Raw genomic sequence first — 19692 nt, 5'->3', positions numbered from 1 at the left:
CCTGTCCTCCACATGACTAAGTACTAAACTCCACCATTTACGTGTAACATTTTGGCAAATTCTCACTATATTTTCCTAAAACTCTTAAAAATACTGCTTTATTTTATAACCCACCTGAGGCTTTTTTTTCTTTTTAATCTTAACACAGTATTTTACTCCATTTCTTTTTCATTCCATTCTGCTTTTATTTTTATTTAAATACTAGAAATTGGACGAAAGTTTTACATTTTGCAGTTCAAGCACATAATCCCAGTGAATCCATGCACACTGCATACTATGTAACCGTACAACTAAAACTAAAGTATTTTTAAGTACTTGTTTATTTGAAATCTGTTATTTTTACATCTCATTGAAGCTTTTTATTCTTTTTATTCTTATTCTTATTCTTATTCTTATTCTTATTCTTATTCTTATTCTTATTCTTATTCTTATTTTGTGTTTGTGTATTTTAGATTTTTTATAAAGATTGGGGAAATAACTTCTATATTGGCTTAAGTGTGAGCCTTGATAAGACATTCCGGTAAGTGAAAATATTAAGTTTGTCAGATTTATATATCAAGTGTGAATATTTGGCATGGATGTCTGTGAGACTTTTTTTTTTTTTTTTGGTGAGGGCATGTTCACTCAGTCAGTGCAGTCCCACTCCCTTTTCCTTGTTAGACAAGACATAAAATAGGTTGGAGGTCTCTAGGGATGTGCCAGATGGTACTTGAAGACATTACTGAATATTCAAATAATCAAAACCTTCCTCCCCCTTCACCTTCTGCCTTTTTCTAGTGTCTTTTCCTGGGATTTCAAGCTTGGTAAGATGAGTCTTAGCATCTTCATTTCTCTTAATTTCAGCCTTTCTTCTAACCTCTTGGGATGTCTTTCCTGTCCACAAGCCACAAAGACTCATCTCTGTGGAGCTGAGACAGTCATATCCCATTCTTCTCTCCACTTTTCCTGTAGGCCTCCTTTAAGTACTGGAAGGCCACTATAAGGTCTCCACAGAGCTTTCTTTTCTCCAGGCTGAACAACCCCAACTCCCTTAGCCTGTCTTCATAGGAGAGGTGCTCCAACCCTCTGATCATATTCATGGCCTTCCTCTGGACGTATTCTGGTCCATGTCCCTCTTGTGCTGGGGGCCCCAGAGCTGAACGAAGCACGCCAGGTGGGGTCTCACAAGAGCAGAGCAGAGGGGCAGAATCCCCTCCCTTGCCCTGTTGGCTATACTGCTTTTGATGCAACCCAGAATACAGTTTGCTTTCTGGGCTGCAAGTGCACATTGCTGGCTCATGTTGGCTCACATAATTTGTCTTTGTATTATTTCTCCCTGTTTATTATGTACCGTTTATCCTGCTTGACTGAGGAATACTCAGGAATTCAAACTAGAAAAACACTGGATCAGGTGTTGTCTGAAGTCTTTCAGACTTGGCAGATTCCCCACTTGACTGTGCTGCCACCAGCACTCTGAAGCTTTTTCATTTTGTTTTCAAGTTTTTTTTTTTTTTTTTTGAGAATAAATCTGTGAATCACCAAATAGGAATTGTGTATTACACAACTGAAAGCAATAGGTATATAATATTAAAGATCTCCTTTGTTTAATAAAATGGTTCCCAGTGTAAGGTTCAAGGATCTCTCTTACACTGCAAGATCTTATATTACATTATTATTTTTATTATTATTATTAATATTATGGTATAATATTATATTATATTATATCTTATATTACTCTTTTTGGCCCCAGGAAATTACTAAACTAGGCTCATGTTTCTGCTTCTGTATTCCAGGGAAGGTGAGGTCCAGTGTTACACTGGTGTGTTTTCTTTAAGCTATCAATGCTCAGAGGCCAAGAAGGCTGCAACCACCAGCTAATTAGTTGAGACCAGTTCCAGGTCAATAGAATAGGTAGCTGACATAAAGATTTTTTTAGTGATTCCAGGTGAAAGGTCTTGCATTCCTTTTACCAGAGAACAACACATGTTGGTACACTAGGATACAAGAAACAAAATATCAAGCTCTAGTATGTCCTTTACAAAGAAATACTACTCTGTTCAACTAAGAACTATTATTCCCCTAAATTGCTTCTTTCAGATGGATGGATGGAACTCCTGTCAACTATGTTGCCTGGGCTCCAAATGAACCCAACTTTGCAAATAATGATGAAAACTGTGTGGTCATGTATACCCAAACAGGTGTGTGCTGTAACAACATTCAGTCTGCATGGTGTGATATAGGCTTGGGAGAGCTGAATGTTTAAGTCAGGGTCTTAGAGATTTGCATCAGATCTCAGAGAGGTGAATTAAACGTTTGAACTAAAATTCCTCTTTGGCAGTGTTATGGTTTGCAATCACTGAAATATTTCTGTTCTTAGCCAAAATATTAATATTCTCGGTTTTGCTGGAAACGTGAATATTTCTGAAGAAAATGTACATAAAAATTATTCTTTGTTTCTGGCAGAGAGAAATATAAATATGGTAGTCAGTTCTACTTCCTATGATGGATTTGTTTTAGGAAAGGATACTTTTTATCCCAGTCTCTGTTTTGTTTTGTTTTTCTTTAATTCTAATTTGTTTTCAGGTACATGGAATGATCTCAACTGTGGCAGTGTTGAATTATTCATCTGTGAAAGGCTTAACAGAACTGTTCGCCCAACTATTGCTCCCACCACACCACCACCAAAGGGTGGGTGTCCAGAAGACTGGCTTCTCTTTGATAACAAGGTGCAGTATGAAAAGTCAGTATACTGTACTTAAAACAGACAAACAAAAATACAAAACAAACATATTTGGTTCAGTTTTTAAGTTGTAGCAGGGTTTTTAGTTGTCATAAAATACGTTTTGATGTAAAAATATGTATAAATGACTCTAAAAATGTTTTCTGATATCGAGATTATCGAGATAGTCTTTATCAAGATAGTCTTTATTGGGCTAACAACAGTTCTGAAAGAGGTCATGAGCCATACAAGAACAAAGCTTCATCTTCATCTATTTTTTTATTTTTTTTTTGCTATGATTTAATGTTACCAAAGATGGTTGAGTTGAGTGGTTTTCCTTGTGTGGGAGAAGCAACTGCAAAGCTGTTGTATGTTCGTATTTACTTTGCTGTGTTTATCTGGCTGCCATTTATTGCCTGGACACTGTTTTGTTCCTTGCCTAGCATGCACTGGCTCTTAAACCACTAAAGCACCTTCCTTTGAACATATTTTTTAGGTTCTTTGTGCAACTAAATATTTGTTAAAGTAGACCAGTTATAAGCTTCACCACAATTCATGACATGAGATCATTCTTGGTCTTCTCAAAAGACAAAATTTCAGGAAAAAAGAGTATATACATTTAAAATCCAGATATTTTTGTCACTAATACAAAGCTATAAACAACCAGTGTATGCTGTTAAGCATACACCTAGCAGTAAAGATAATCCTAGATTACATTGCCTCATCTGTCTCTGTCCTTCTCTCCTTCCCTCCTTTTCCCCCTCTCTTTCTTCTCTCTAAGCCAAAACAGGATTTAAGTTTGATGGAACTCCTTTGTGTGAGATAATCTGTCTCCTCTGATAAGCTGTCTCCTCTTTCCTTCTCTCTCTCAGTTCTGGGGAAAAGAGTCACAGACAGAGATTTTTCCCTTTTGCTATGCTCACTCAACCTAAATGTTTCTCTCCTTCTTACCTCCTGGAAGAGGAGCTTCCAGGCATTCCTCTCTGCTTGTTTAGATAGCACTCCATTGTCTTTTATCCCCATTTTCTCCCAAGATTCCTGATTAACTTTTCTATTGCAAACTTTAATTAACACATTAGGGTTGCTTAACACTTGATATTTAGCTTCAATAATGTCTCATCCCTATTACACATTGCTTTTTGAGGTCTTAGGCATTCCCCTGAAATGCTGAGGAACCATCACTTTGGCTTAATTTCTACTGAAAATGTTAGACTGACATATTCCTTATTTTAAGGAGATGATAAAATATGGAGCTTTAAAGCAAGCTACAGAGGACTGTTAAACCACCTAATCTCCCCTTTTTTGGTATAAAATATCTAACTTATCTCACTTGTTACAAACAGAAATGTTTTCACTGGAAACTCTGAAACACCATCCAACTATAGCTTTGGCACACTTCTGTTTTTCAGTGTTTTAAAGTATTCGGCCTTGATGAAAATGATACACTGACGTGGCATGCTGCACGGAACAATTGTATTAATTTTGGAGGAAACCTGGCTACTATTTCAAAAAAGGAAACACAAGGTATAAAGCACAAGTTTTTTGATACTGAATGAGACTTCATACAATCATTGAAAAATAGGTTAAAACAAATATTAAATTTTCTGAAATATATGCCATATTAATATCAAGTCATGTTCAATGAACAAATTGCATGTTGGAAAAAAAAAGTTTATGTAGATATTAGTGTCCGGATTAACTTTAAAAATCATAACTTTGGGGACCTATAGGACCCACAAAGGAATTTATGCTGTTCAAATATTAAGATTTTGTATTAGGGGCTTGTCATACAGTAAAATGCCCCAGTACTGGAGTTCCCATGTTCCCCTGTTCCTTCTGCTCTTCTAGACCTCAGCCTGCTTGTCTTGCAGCTCAGCATATTACATTTTTTATTTTTATTTTTATTTTTTACTGAGGCTTCAAACTTCAATACTGAATGTAAGGAATGAAAAGTAATGCATATAATGAAAGGAAATGTCATGCCACAGGTCTGCTGAGGGCTGCGTAGACCACTTCTTAGCTCACTCCATCAGTGTTTGTGTTTTATCCTTTTTTTCTATAGCAGAGGAAGGACAGTCTTTGAAAGTCAGTCTAAGCAGGAGCTAAGGGAAACAGCATTTGGCCTTCCTACGTGCTGAGGTCTTAGTACATACATACTTAGTTCTTAAATAGTTTTATTTGCATTGTATCTCTTTTGAAACCAAGTCTTTGGATCTGGTTAACAAAGAAATTACTAAAGAAGAAAATAGACTGCAGTCTGTAGACTCATTTTCTGTGTGACAAGGTGTACTGTCCTGATGGTAATTTCTGTAATACTGTTAAAACAGTTTTCCCTGCTTCTTCAGATGATAAATAATGCAGGAGAGTGGGCACACAAATTCATCTAAAAATGTTGAAAACAACTCTATGAACCAAACCTTGTCCTTATTTTTATTTTCATCATAAAATTACCTCTTTATTTAAAAAGAGAGAGAGAAAAAATCATCATCCGTTTTCCAGGCACTGCTCTATTTAGGGAAAGGTAAATTCAGTTTCCCTCTTTGTGCAATTAATCTTTTTCCTTCAGCTTTCCTCATGTCCCTCTTAAAAAATGCTGCAACTGATGCCTGGGTTGGACTGAATGACATAAATCAGGAGCATGTATATTTATGGACAGACGGAAGCCCAGTTTACTACACAAATTGGGCAAAAGGTTCCCGAAGTTATTATAGCAAGGTAAACATTAATTTATGGTTATCACTTATTCTTGATACCTTTGGTAGATTAATAAAATATATGTACCTACAATAATATTTTTTGTAAAGTTTCCTTTATAAAGTTTTTTAATGATCTTGTTGCTTCTGAAGGGAAAGCAGTCATGTGAAAGATCTACTTTCAGATATTTTCTTCAACTTCTTTGTTTTGTCATGATTTATAAATCCAGACAGATATTTGGAATTATTGTGCAAAACTCAGATAAACAAGCAATTATCCTTACTTTACCATGACTGATCAGGAGATTCAAATAAACCATAGTATAGCAATTAAGTGATAATAATAATTAAGTGATACAGAGAATGTCATTTAGACTTCTCTAGGAAAATATGAACTGTACAGTTTACATTTCATGGTGCTGAGCTTAGTAAGATAAATGCATTGAATTCAACCCTCAAAAGGAGAATCTGGGTCTTCCTTTCGTAGTTTCTTCCCCTCTATACCTTCTATTAAATTTTCTCAGTTTTACAGAAACTTTTCTGCACGCTTTGAAACTTTCAGCACTGCTATACCATTTTGTGTTTAATTGCAAGAGAAAACCGAGTGTTTTTCATTAATTTTAAAAAGGCTAATGAAAAATACTGATTGATAGCACCACTTCTTTGCTCCTTTGCTAACTTTACCAAGTTTCTCTCTTTTTCATGACAGAATTGTTTTGAGTCTTGCTGAAACAGGAAACAACTCTGTGAGGTCCAACCTCCACTGCCACCCAGGCTAGAGCTCAGTTTTAGGCTCTTCAGGACTTCCCCATCTCACACACACGTGCTTTTTGTAGAAGGCTATGCCCATTTCCCTTCACAAATTGTTCCCCATGCACTTTCCTTCACTTGCTGCTGGGCTATTTTCTCTGAGGGGGTCAGAGACAGCATGAGGTTATGCTGAGATGAGGGAGGGAGAGCTGCTGCTTCCTGCTGCAGAAAACTGGAGGAGGCAAAGGAGGAAGCAGAAGAACCAAACCTGGGGTGCAAAGGGTTGGGGAATTGTCCCTCACAAAAAATTGTTCCTGCTTGCTACCTATATGCTACTGAGCAACATCTTTGGTTTCTAGTGCTAGACTGGTGCAGAATGAGGGTTTTAGCTCTCTAGGCAAGCTATAGTCCCGATAAGAGTTTCTGTATAACCTCCAGGAAAATAACAGAGCTCAAATGTCCTGTGTGCCATATCTAGCATATGTGCATCTACCTGTATGCACACACACACAGAGATCATGTGGACAGGTAGTCCCAGATGCTTCTCCCTACCTCAGAGCTGTGATTTGCAATCCCTCCATCATCCAAGCACAAACTGTTCTACGGATGAGTTGTAAATGACTGTTGTCGTTTTACTGCTTCTGACTATTTCTAATATGAGTTCATACAGATTATCTTAATTTTACTCAGGTGTGTGTGACAGGTGAGTCTATATCCTGTAGGAAAAGGAATGTTTCCTATTTTTCCACATCTTTTTCTTATTAATCTCATCTCACATGTAGGATGACTGTGTCTATATGATAAAGAACCCTATTGAACAGGCAGGGAAATGGAAAGATGAAGAATGTAAAGCAAGCAAAAGCTACATATGCCAGAAAAACACTGGTGAGTTTTTTTTTCAATACTTTCTAGTACAGGTAATTTATTGTGGTTAATTTAAACTGGTGGTAAAATTAACTTCCCATGCTCAGTGCTATTTTAATTGAATTTAATTTAACAGTGTCACTTGCACTAGAAACCATTTATACAAAATGAACACACATTTTATTTTCTGGAGAAAAACTCTTGATCCTCTTGATCTTTCCTATTTTAAGTACCAGACCAATACATTAATAATAATAATAATAATAATAATAATAATAATAATAATAATAATAATAATAATAAACAACTCTATGGAATATCATGTATTTTACTATTTTTGGCAGTCAGGAGGGGGAGAAAGAGAGAGAACAGTGAAGTACTTTGCCTTTATATGGACAAATTCTTTAAAACTGAATTTTCCTGTTATATTTAAAAGCACTGCAACAACTTTGTTTTGAAAATCTGCCCTGCTTGATTTTCAGTTTTCAAGTGCCTTTTTACAGTCTTGGGCAATTTCATCAGCAGCAGTATCCCTTTGCTCACAGCATGCCAGTTTTACCTTCTGCTACTTTCCTTACTCTTTTTCTTATCAGAAATACACCAAATACTAGTATATCACAGAAAAAGTGGGAGGATTGTTCCCTTTAATGCCTTACACAGTCACTTTGGGAAGGTCTAGAGTTTATTGGGCATGTTCCTAGAAGCGATACCGATATTTATGTTAAAAAGTAATTCTAAAAAGAATTAGAAAAGTTTGTTACAGAATGTGAGAACATGGCTTCATCACTGCAGTGTTAGTTGGGAAACATCTTAATTTGTTATTGCAGCTTCCTTCAATTACTTGACTACCATGGTAAAATAGATCCTCTTTCAGTGTGATACGTCTAGCCTAGATATAGCTATGGACTTTCTTCTTTTTATTTCTTATTTTAATTTTTTGTTTGTTTGTTGTAGACCCTAAACTACAAAATTCCCAACCTACGGTCCCAATGTTCGGCTTTAACAATTATGGTGATGACCGCTATGCAGTCATCAACTACAAAATGAGCTGGGAAGAGGCACAGAAAAACTGCAGAGACCAATATGCAGAACTTGCCAGCATTCTGGATCCTTATGCTGAATCCTACCTGTGGTTACAAATATTAAAGCAGGGAGAGCCTGTATGGATTGGTCTTAACAGCAACACAGTAAGTCCATCAAACGCTTGTGACAATCAAACCTGTACTCCAGATCAACATAGATCAGCCAGTTTCTTGCTCAGAGGTTTGCAGGATCCACTCTTGCAGGCTCTGGTGTGAACGCTCTTGATCAGATCTATGACTGCTTGGCAGGAATCAAAGTTTTGCTAAGGTACTTGACTTGGCTCCACTTCAGAGGTTTTAAACATCTAAACATCTGGCCAAATTGTAAGTCAGAACTTCCACAGCCCGCATTTCAAAGGCCACCAAGGATACAGCTGCAGTAGCTAGTGGCTTCAGTGGCTTCAGTAGCTTTGAATTTTTGCTTCCTATGCCATGGCTGGGCCATGCACTCACATGTGGCAGCACAGTTATTTCTCAGGACATTCTGTGGAGCACACCATAGAAACAGCTTGGCTTAAAAGTAGTTGTTTCTTTGTGAGGTTATTTTAAGCTTTATTATTTCAATTTACAGACTAGCAGTACAAGAACATGAACTGTTGTCCAAGCAACAGGAGAGACGGCAAGCTGCAGCACAGAGGAAGGAGCAGGCCTCTGGCAGGGGGGATGCATTAGGTTGGTTTTCAGAGATGATGCCAGTGCCTGAGGGAAAGCTGCCAACAGCCAAGAGCGTGAAGGCCTGAAAGGGGAAGCGCTTACTTAAGGCATATAAAAAGGACATGAAAAAAAAAAATGATGCAGCTGGATATTTGTGGAAACAGAGTTGTGAGGAAATAAAGAGTGGAGAGGTAGAGCTAGCTGGAGCTTGGTGAGACATGGGGCAGAAGGAGGGCACAGTTCCTGATGTGGGAGGAACCACGGTTGAACTTCATTGAGAGCAGGCACTGGGAACCCAGGATTAGATAGGAAGCTGGGATGACACTTGGCCAGGGAGTTCAAAGGAAAAAGGACAGGAAAGCAAGTGTTACAAAGAACGGAATAGGAGCCTGCATCTAAAAGGTGGCAGGAAGAAGAGGTCAGACTGCACAGGACAGGGTGAGAGGAGCCATGGATATGACTGCTGTTGGTCATGTTTTGGAAATAATCATGAAATCCATTGAAAAAATAACATGTTGTAGAGAGAAAAGTACTTACAGTTAGTAGCTGGTCCTTGCAAGAGCTAAAAACCTATTACAAGTCCTGTTAGCACAAGTGGACAAGTGGCAGAGGTCTGTGGCATGTGTCACATGAAAAACAAAGTCAGTATTCTTGTTTGAGTGGAACTTCTGTTTTTTTTTTTTTTTTTTTTTTTTTTTTTAATATAGAAGAGCTTGTGTTAGAGGAAAGCTAGGAATAGTTTATCTGCAATCTTTATTTGATCTCTGTGTGTATGTGGAGTCCATTGATACTTTTTTCTGTGACATATTTATATTTGTTACCACAAGGCTCTTTGTCCCTTTACTGCACAAGCCAGATGGTGTGAATTGAACAATGCAGGTTGAATAGTGAACAAATGTCAGGAAGATCACTGTATCTTACTGTAAGATCCACTGTAGAGAGTGGAAGCTTGGACCAGACTTTTATATAATCATGACAGAGGAATAATAAATTATGTGCAGGAAACTATGATTCTGACCTGTCCTATCTTTTACATACCTGCAAGCAATCTTAATATTCTTTTAACCTAATTCATGTATGTGACATAATCTTTATTGTCATTTGCTTTTAGACTCGTGGCCGTTACATGTGGTCAGATAGAAGGAGGAGCAGGTATCATAACTGGGCCAGTGGAGAGCCAAATAAAAACAGAGCCTGTGCCTATCTAGATCTGGACGGTTTTTGGAAGACAGCATCTTGCAATGAAACATTTTTATCTGTTTGTAAACAATCTGATGGTAGGTTATCAGTAGGAGAAATGTGATTAGGGAGGCTGGAATTTAAATTCTTCTCTTTATTTGAATTTAGGTTTTGCACATACACAATGATTGTGAGAGAAGTTTTATGCTTTGTTATAAACTATTGCTTTTGTTAAGGAAGAACACCTAGATCCAGTCTGTCTTGAACGATTTCCAAAGACCTTCACATTTCATTTCCCAGGCCAGTCAATACGTGCACATAATAAAGTCAACTGCAACATTTCATGCCACAAGTGGATATTTTCTGCATCCTTATTTGTCAGGGATTGCAGAATTGGTCAACCTTAACCCAACCGTAAATACATTAATATATTTTACATTTCAAATAATCTTCTGTAATATTGGGAGATAAGAAACTTCACTTTGCAGAACCAATAAGTGCAGATGGAAAGAGGACCAGGAGGTAGACAAATATGGAAACATCCAAACTGATGAATTTATATTTATGAAAAGTATAAAGTCCTGGGAAATTTTGCTTGAAGTACTTTTACTGAAGTACCATAGGGGTTCAAATATTATACCTAATTATCAAATATGTTTTAAATTATGTATGGAATTTATGATCACTTTACCAGACTTCACTGTAAATGTTTTGCTCATTTAAGCTCTACTTTGCCTTTAATCATGTCATTCAATAAGTTGCTCTTTCTACTTTTACATAGTTTAAGATGTATGTACAGGGACAGATACAGACAGATTCTGTGACCTTGCTACAAAACAGCTGGATGCAAGCCACTGGCAGTGTAACCAGACCAATACAGTCCAGCTATGCCCAATACCATGCATGCTTCTGCTGCTGTGGAGTATTGCTCATTGTACCTTCTCTTTTCATCATTCCTCACTCTTGCATTTCTTAGAAGGGTGCTGCTTGGTGGCTGTATTCGCAGGAGAACAAAAAATACTTAAAAAACATAGGAAATCTGAATGCTGCAAAGCACACCTCAGCAATGAACGAATGGCAATCTGATAACCCATCCCCATGTGGTGGTGGCTTTGAGATACTTTAGGCATACTGACTAATTCTTTTTTGTAAGTTTTGAAGTTTTAAATTGCCTAGATGAAGACAATTGCAGTTAGATTCCAGTAAGCCTTCTTTAGCAAGTCAGAGAACAGCCCCATCCAGAATACATTACTATTTTACCATGATTAGTCCTGTTATTTATTTATTTATTTATTTATTTATTTATTTATTTATTTATTTTATTATTAGTTGAGCCTATGGAATATTCTTTTACTGGAATCACTGTCAAAATGACCAGACTGATACGTGGTGCAGCAGTATGTTACCCTTGTCTTCTACAGCCCTACTGAAATCTGTCTCTCCTTAACAGAGTTAATCCCTAGTGAACCACCACAGCTTCCTGGAAAGTGTCCTGAACCAAAGCGTGGTAGATCTTGGATTCCCTTCCGTGGCCATTGCTACTATGTCCACACCACTTCCGAAGAAAGCTGGCCTGATGCTTCCATGATGTGTATTCAGATGGGTAAGTGCCTTTTTTATTAGTCAATTTTAAAGGTTGTTTGTGCCCAGAATAATGTGACAGGTTGCAGTCTAAATTTCATTTTTGGCTTATTGTTCCATTTTTCCACTAGTTCTTGTAAAAATTCAAGCATCTCAGAGACCAATGTGGGTAGGTTTTAATCCTTTTTTGATTGCCCATTAGGGTAGGTGGCTTGAAAGTGTCCACTTGTCTTTTTCACTTATGCCTCCCTTTTCAATCCATCACCACGTTGATTTTCTTGTTTGCTTTATCTGACCTTTTTGATGTCTGTTCTGCATTTTGTCTTTTCTTCCTCATCTGAAGTTACTACCCTTGTTTGTAGAGTGTTTGTATTCTTGGTCTCAATTTGTTGCAGTCCCTATCAGGTTGAAGACAGCTCATAAAAGGTAGAAATATATAAACATGTCCTGGACCTTGGGAGGGACTTTTATTTTTATTATTTTTTTTTATTTTTAAATCCAGAACCAAGAGATAATGTGTAGATTTATGTGTGTATATCAATTCTAAGCTTAAGCAAATTTACTCTCAAGCCTCTCTACTATATGAAAAATCTGATCATGAATCATATCATGTTTTTTTTACTGAGGTAAATAATTTATAGTGGAAAATATTGCTGAAATTATATGTAATATTTAATTTATATCTTAGGTGCTTCTCTAGTTTCCATAGAAGATCCAGCTGAACTGAACTTCCTTTTACTGTACCTGTCTCCACTTGCAAGTGACTTCAGAAGGTTTTGGATAGGATTATTCAAAAATATTGATGGTAATTATTTCAAAATGCATAGTGAGATGAAAATAAATACTAACTAAACAGGAGAATTCTAAGTAACACTAACATTAAATACTAATATGTTAAATATTAAATGATTAAACAAAGAAATCAACTGTTAAGTGTTTAATAGCTTTTCAGCTAAAATACTTACAATATATGCCAGATACAGGCCTATATTTTTTTTGTATCTTTATCGTAGTTGGAGTATAGTTCAGTCTGTAAAAGATTCTAGCTTAGCACTGCTTACTAACTAAACTGCTTACTAACTGCTTACTTACTAAAATTGCTTGACAGCCAGAGTTAGTCTTAAAAAAAAAAAAAAAGTCTAACAATTGAGAACTGAGGCAGCTTTTAACTGAAATTTATTTCTAAACAAAACAGAGAATAGCAGAATAGCAACTCACAAACTGCCTAGCAATATTTCTTAATCTATTCTTTTAAATCTTTTTCTTCATAAATTTTTGGTGGAACTTTTTGCTTTCATCCAAAAATATTTCAGCTATTTATTTGGAAATGCAGTTCAAAATTTCTCATTCAAAATGTTGGTAAAAACAAATTTAATAATGTTTTCTGTATAATTATAATCCTAATCCTGTTTTTCACAGCAGGCTTTGAAGGTAGGGCTCCAGAACAAGTGGGCTGCTCTGGCCTTGGCTGTGGCTGCCCAAGTCTCTGTCCCTCCCCATCAGCAATGGTGGGCACCTTGTAGCATGGTTGGCCAGGCTGATCTGTTCTCACTGAAAACTAACAATACAGAAGAAGTGTTTTTTTTTCCTGACCTGGCCCACTACCTTTCCACATTGCTACATGCCAGTGAAAGCAGAGGCAAAGGAAAGTGCAGCTGCAGACAGTGGGATGGAGATGGTGGTACTCAGGTGGCAGTGAGCAGATAGGATATCCTGACATGAAAGCACACCCTGAGGGAGCAGAGATGGCAATTATTTCTGCTTGATGGCCCTCAGCAGGAGATGATCAAAAAGTTATTATTAAAGAGATCTGATTCAGACTGCAAAGGCAATTGATTATTCAGTGATCTTGGATCCACAAGTAAAGAAAATTTTCTGAGCAATCTGGATCCTTAAACAGCAGAGCATGGCTCATGTGGGCACTCTGCTTTTCTGAAAAAAACACAATAGGTGGGTTCTGGGCACAGACTTCAGCTGAAAGTCCTCAGGCAGCTTGGGCATTTCTTTCTTTCTTTGTTAACAGCCATGGCCCTGGAGGGTAATGGAGTTAACTTTGTCTGTGTACAGCATATGAGCATTACATTTTGTGCATTCCCATCTGAACACCTCTGACTGTTAAAAGAGTGAAAAGTGAATCCTCTGTGATGATAGATTAATCAATAATAAATTTGGTATGCAATGTCATTGGGCCTGGTAGACTAGAACTGATTCCCTACTTCATTCACTTACAATTTAATACTCTTAATTTTAGGGGAATGGTTATGGGCAGACAGAAGTGTGGTAGAATATGTCAACTGGGAGAAAGGAGAGCCTACAGTAATTTTTGATGAACACTGTGTTGATATGGATGTCTCAAGTGGAACCTGGAGGAACTATTACTGCTCCGTTGACCAGAATTTTATTTGCAAAATCCCCAAAAGTAAGTTCTGATTTATGTTTACCGCGTTATTTTAGAAGTAGCAGTTAACATATAGCTGGTCAAACTGATCATACACTGGGTACTTTTTATGTGTTGATGTTGATGCATGTGCCTCTGTATTAAAGCCAAGAGTAACTTTTGTTAAGAACAGAAGAATAATGTTGGGGATTTTTTTTGTTTGTTTGTTCTCCACATGTTGTCAATGGAGTAATTCACAAGCTTTGTAAGACCCAGCCAGCCAGACCTGCATGGAATTGACTGAATCACAAGCAAGGGAGGGAGGAAAACAAAAGTATATCTTAAATGTTTTCATATGTAAAAATGCTTTTCAAGTATAAAACATTGAATTCCTTTATGTGAAGGATGGGTGCCATGAAGGTGTGAAAACTTTGAACAGTAAAAGTGCTCAAAGCAATTAACAGTGAGACAAAAGTTTGGGGTTGTTATAACAAACATTTTAAATAAGAATACTTGATTAAATTATTGTGAATTCTCAGGGAAAATGCTTTCATATATTATTAATCTGTATTATGTAAAATCTAATAGGAACACAAAGTAATAACTATATACTGTGTACTTAGTCTTTGAATGGTTGTTTGTGAACATTGTATAATATATCCATATTTTAATTTTAAAGTTATTGAAGTTGAACCAACCCATGATTCATCCATCAATAAAGGTAGGTTGTTTTTTATAAGCATATTAAAAAGAAATTTCAATAAATTTATATGCATTCATTATTTACAAGTAAAATTGCCTCTAGATGAGTTTCATTGAAATACCCATCTAACTATCACTGATGATTTTATTTTAAACTTGTTGAAAAAAAGAATTTTTTCTTTCAAACTGGGTGGCTTATTGATATTTTTGTTATTTTCTGAATAAAGTGGGGTACAATATAATGCTACTTTTAAAAGAAATGTAGGACAGATTGAGCCCAATTTTGCTCTGCCCATTGAGACTGGGTGTTGATTTTAAGTGTGGTTATGATTGTTCTGTACTTTTATAGTTCACCCAGCTGGTTTACACAGGAAAATGTTTGTTGTACACAATAGCAGTCTCTGTTCATTTGTGGTAACTGTTCTGTTTTGTTTTTCATAGCATCAAAAAGAGAAGCTGCTGCTTCATCCTCACATAGTTTAAGTGTGATGATTGTTATACTGATCTTCCTACTGCTAGCAGGAACTGGCCTTACAGTCTATTTTTTCTATAAGAAAAGACAAGAACAGAAAACAATTACAGCCAGTTTTGACAATACTATATACTGTGGCGATGCTGACCCTGGAACTCATGAATCAAGGTGTCTTGTGACCAATATTGAAGAAAATGAACAGGCAATGGTTTAATAATCAGGACAAACTTGGAAATGAATTACTGTTTCATACTAAGGACTGATTTGGAAATGAATTAAAGCACTGGAATGTCAGAATTCTTAAGTTAAAGTGATTTTCTTCTATGGAAACTCTAGTTCATTTTGCACAGGTTGCTTCTTGCCTTATGTACTAGCAGGAATAAACAATCTTGCAACACTCTGAATCTGCTCTCAGACAGTATTACCTGGCAGGACTGTAGGACATGCTTATGACCCTGGAGCTACGCTGTGTAAAGGAACACTCGGGCTGTTCCAGTCTCTGTATGGGTCCTGCATCACTTTGGGGCATGAGGAGACCCATACTCGTCACAGGCAATTGTGAGAATAAATGTCTTAACAGTCTCCAAAAAGTAATTCCAGATCTGTAGAAATCCTGAAAATGTCACTACTGATGTCCACTGACTGATCACAGGCTGGCAGAATTGCATGGGTCGGATGGGATCTCCCAGCTCACTTTGCGCACATCCCTGCTTGAAGCAGGACCAGCTCCCCACCCCAGCTAGGGAGCCAGCTCCCATGCTTATCCACACTCTTGCTGAAGATGGCTTTCCACATTTGAATTTCCCTTGCCTTTTCACTTTTGCACAGCAAAAGACTGCACACCTCTGTGAAAATTTTGGCTGCATCTTTTCTCTAACCCCCTTATAGTTTAATACAAGACTCAGGTCTCCCCTTAACTTATTCTCCCTGCTCTTTCAGATTCTTACTGTTACCACATACCTATATATCAAGTTCCCTACTCCTCTCAGTGGCCCTCAGCTAGACCCTTAATTTTTCCACCATCCAGTTCCAGCACTTACTGCTTCATGGAGTCATACCCCTTCAGGTGCAGGATACACTTCAAATCATTGACAATATATTACCCTTTAGACCTGCTGGGCCAAGCAGTTTTTCACCCAACTTGCAGTCGACCCACTATATTAAGACGGAGGATTTTGAAAGTCCTGCTGAGATCAAGGTAAATGACATTCACTACTTACTTCCTTTTCTGGGGACTGCAGACAATAATTTTGTTATAGGAAGTAATTGGTTTGGCCAGGCATAATTTGCCCTTTATAACTGAGTTCTGGCTCTTTCCATTCCCCCTTTTTTGTCTGTTTTGTTCCTGGAAATCACTTCCAAGAGAATTGTTCCATAATTTTCCCAAGGACTGAGGAGAGGCTGACTACACTGTAGCTCCCAAATCCTTCATCATTCCTGTTTTGAAGGTGTGACATCTGACTTTTCCAGTCACTGGTGCAGTCACCGTGACTTATCAGAGGTGACAGAGTGCAGATGCCCTGTGACCACAGCCAACTCTCTCGGTATCCTCAGATACATTCCCTCAGGTCCTGTGGACGTCTATAGGTAAAGCTAACCTTATCCCTAACTCAATCCTTCTGCACCGTGGGTTGTACTGTTCTTCCCTAATATCTGCTGCTAACTAGAGACCTGGGAAGTGTGAGAAATGGTTGATAGCATTGAATACTTCAGCCGTATGTCTTGCAGGTCTCCTGCCCCATTCAGCTATGGGCTTGCATGTTCCTTTTGCTGCTGAGGTACCCACAGAAATCCTTTGTGTTACCCTAGTTTGAAACCCAGTTGAGCTTTAGCTTTCCTCGTTCTGTTCCAGTGTGTCCAGGACATGTCCCTACTTGTGTTCTTGGAAGCTTGTTGCCTTTTTCACCTTCCATACACTTTGAGCTCTTTGAGTTTCAGCTCAATCAGAAACTCCCCATGGGGCTAGGCCTGCTTGCTGCCCTGCCTACTTTGTGTCTTGCATATTGGGAGAAACCATTCTTGAAGTTTAAGGAGGTTGTCCTTGAAGATGGAAAAGCTATCTTTGGATCCTTGGCCTTTCAATAACCTCATTCAGATTTGATTTTTCTTTGGGTCGGTGTTGTATAAATTCAGGTCAGAAAGCTCCAAAATGCAGATAGCATGCATTCTCATACTGGGATATTTAATTCTACAGCACATACCTGTAATATAGGAATGATACGATACTTCAGAGTATCTCATCACAAAAGTATTATTAAATCTTATTCTGTTGGTCTTTTGTAAAATTCCAGTCTTACCTGAATAAACACATTTTCCTCTTTATATAACTTATAAAGTTGAATTGAATGCATTGAATGATCAGCTATGATAAGAAGTATGAGTGTATTGTGAATAGAAATACGTTCTCATTTAAATAACAGAATAGGAATTTCAAAGGAAAGGGGGAGAACGGGCAGGGTACTTAATACACAGCTGACAAAACTGTGTAAAATTTGTTCTTGATATCTCCAATACCAGTGAAGATTTTGTACCTTTTTAGGCCATTTTTTTTTTTTCAAAGTCTAATGAAGCTTGTTATTAGAAAGGCTTTCATAATTTCTCACTGAATTTTCCCTGTCAAAGTCTGATTCAGTCCTGTAAATTTAATTCCAGACTTCCATCAGGACTGAGCTGATAGCACTGCATTTTATACGAGTGTATCCTCTGTGTTCAGAAAGCTTGAAAATAAACAGTTGGTTCCTATATGTAAAAATATTTTAAACATTTTCATTTTCTTTTGGTGCCAAACATAAACAATCAAATGACTCAAAGATCGTAGTCTCAAGAATATATTTAATTTGACATTTTAAAATATTGTAATCTTTTGACAATTTTTAATCATGTTTAAATTAAAATATTTTACTTGTATATGAAATACATGTAAATAAGTTTTTGTTCTACTTTGATTCATTAAATAGTCATTGAAAGGTTGGTTATAAGTAAAAGTTTGTGTCTTCTTAAATAGAACAATTTATCCTAAATGTAACATAACAGAAAGGAGAGATGGGAATCTTAAGGTTCTGTACTCAAAATAACCACCTATTTTTCTTAGTCTACCATGTTCTTAAATTCTAGTAGTGATTTGTCTTTGCCATCCCATGAAAGAACGTCTCACTGTTTCTTTATTCCTGACATTTGAAAGTTTGCCTCAATAAAAGATAGTGTAGTTTAACATTGTTCATGTGCTGTACTGAATAGATAGACAGTTGTGAAATTAATTTGTGCCTTCAGGTGAGATTCCAGTGGGCAAGAGGCAGATTTTGCAGGTTTGAACTGCTCCATAAGCATAAACTTTCCCTGATGTCACCATAAATGGACACAGGAAAAGTTTGGGTTCATTTTCTCTCTTCTCTGCTGTGCGGTTATCTGACATATCCAGCCTTCCTCCTTCTCGGATGTTCTGTGGGGCACAACTTTTAATATGATATTTGATAAATAATGTCATTTAAAATGTTTTAAGAATATGCTTAAAAGTTCTGGTTCCTCTGAGAAAATATTTACTCCCATTTCAGGAGAATTCACACAACGTGAGTGTTATACTGTATTGTTTTATCCAGCCTTCTCACTCGAGCAGTTAGATGAAATTAATTTAACCTACTTTCAGAACTTGTTGACATAACTCTCCTTTGTAGTCAATGCTCAGGAACATACTTGTAGGGTTATCTGTTCCATGGTCCACCAGAAGTGGCTAATGATGGGACAGAGCTTCCAGAGGTGGGAGGAAGTAATGTTCAGTAATGGGAAGAAGAGGAGTACATGCAGTGAGAAACGTAGACTTGGGTTGATAAGAGGATGGATCTGACCAGCTGGGAGAGCCAAGCAAGGCTGGCCAGTCCCAGTGTCTTGGCATGGCAGGGATGTTGGAAATGCTGGAGTGCAGAGAGTTCAAGGGTTGTTTTGTTACTGCAATGGCATTGGAAGACTCCTGGTTATGGAGAAGCAACAGGGGGAATGAGCATGCTTTAAGCAGGAGCTACCCAAGATATATTTGTGTTTGTTCCCAATTTGCCTGAGTACTCTATGTTCTTTGGAAAGGCCACAGCTGGGGAAGGGAGGCTCCCTCCATACCTTGCACTGGCTCCTGATGTTTTCAGAGGGCAGAGCCATCCGGAATGATGAAGAGATGGCTTCTTCATTGAGAGCAGTGAGTGTGCACAGGTTGGGGGCAGCACTCTGTAGCATCGTAACAGAGTTGACACTGGGAGGGAGTCTTTAGTACAAGTAGAAACCAGGGCTTTTGTGAGAGAAACAGAAAGTAAATTTGTGGGGAAGTCTCTGGAGTGATGTCAAGGAACAGATTTCTCCTAGAGAGGTATAGAGAAATTGTGTGGGCTTTTTTGCAACACATTTGGTGTCCTGGGACATGCTTGATCTGAGGAAAAGTTGCTGGTAATTTCACCTACAAGATCTGGCCAGTTTGGGTTCTACCTGCTGGGTGGGGAGAGAGCAAGATGAACGGGGAGGAGAAAAGGTGTATTTGGTGTATGAGTCCTGTGTTCAGTGGAGGGAATGAGAAGGATGAATCAGCCATGAGGAGGCAGGTAGGAAAGTCCATTGTAAATCCTCAAATAGACAATTTTTAATGTGCAATAAATGTGAGG

General features: G+C 37.6%; 1 protein-coding gene across 1 annotated transcript in view; it reads left to right on the top strand.

Moving 5' to 3' along the window:
• The window catches only part of LOC309875292 (macrophage mannose receptor 1-like), a 33795-nt gene extending 15538 nt beyond the window's left edge, over positions 1-18257 (top strand). The window contains exons 18-30 of the mRNA XM_082754553.1: positions 453-520; positions 2077-2177; positions 2563-2705; positions 4108-4222; positions 5265-5413; positions 6924-7026; positions 7960-8192; positions 9853-10018; positions 11371-11523; positions 12190-12306; positions 13753-13920; positions 14558-14599; positions 15022-18257. Coding sequence (XP_082610679.1) covers positions 453-520; positions 2077-2177; positions 2563-2705; positions 4108-4222; positions 5265-5413; positions 6924-7026; positions 7960-8192; positions 9853-10018; positions 11371-11523; positions 12190-12306; positions 13753-13920; positions 14558-14599; positions 15022-15266 — 1803 coding nt within the window. The 3' untranslated portion in view covers positions 15267-18257. The remainder of the gene's footprint in view (positions 1-452; positions 521-2076; positions 2178-2562; positions 2706-4107; positions 4223-5264; positions 5414-6923; positions 7027-7959; positions 8193-9852; positions 10019-11370; positions 11524-12189; positions 12307-13752; positions 13921-14557; positions 14600-15021) is intronic.
• Positions 18258-19692: the final 1435 nt, after the last annotated feature.

Source organism: Aythya marila (assembly GCF_965140915.1).
Source record: "Aythya marila genome assembly, chromosome: 2".
In the NCBI taxonomy this organism is placed as follows: Eukaryota; Metazoa; Chordata; class Aves; order Anseriformes; family Anatidae; genus Aythya; species Aythya marila.
The sequence above is the reverse complement of the archived record's forward strand: the minus strand, read 5'-3'. Positions and strand labels throughout refer to the sequence as shown.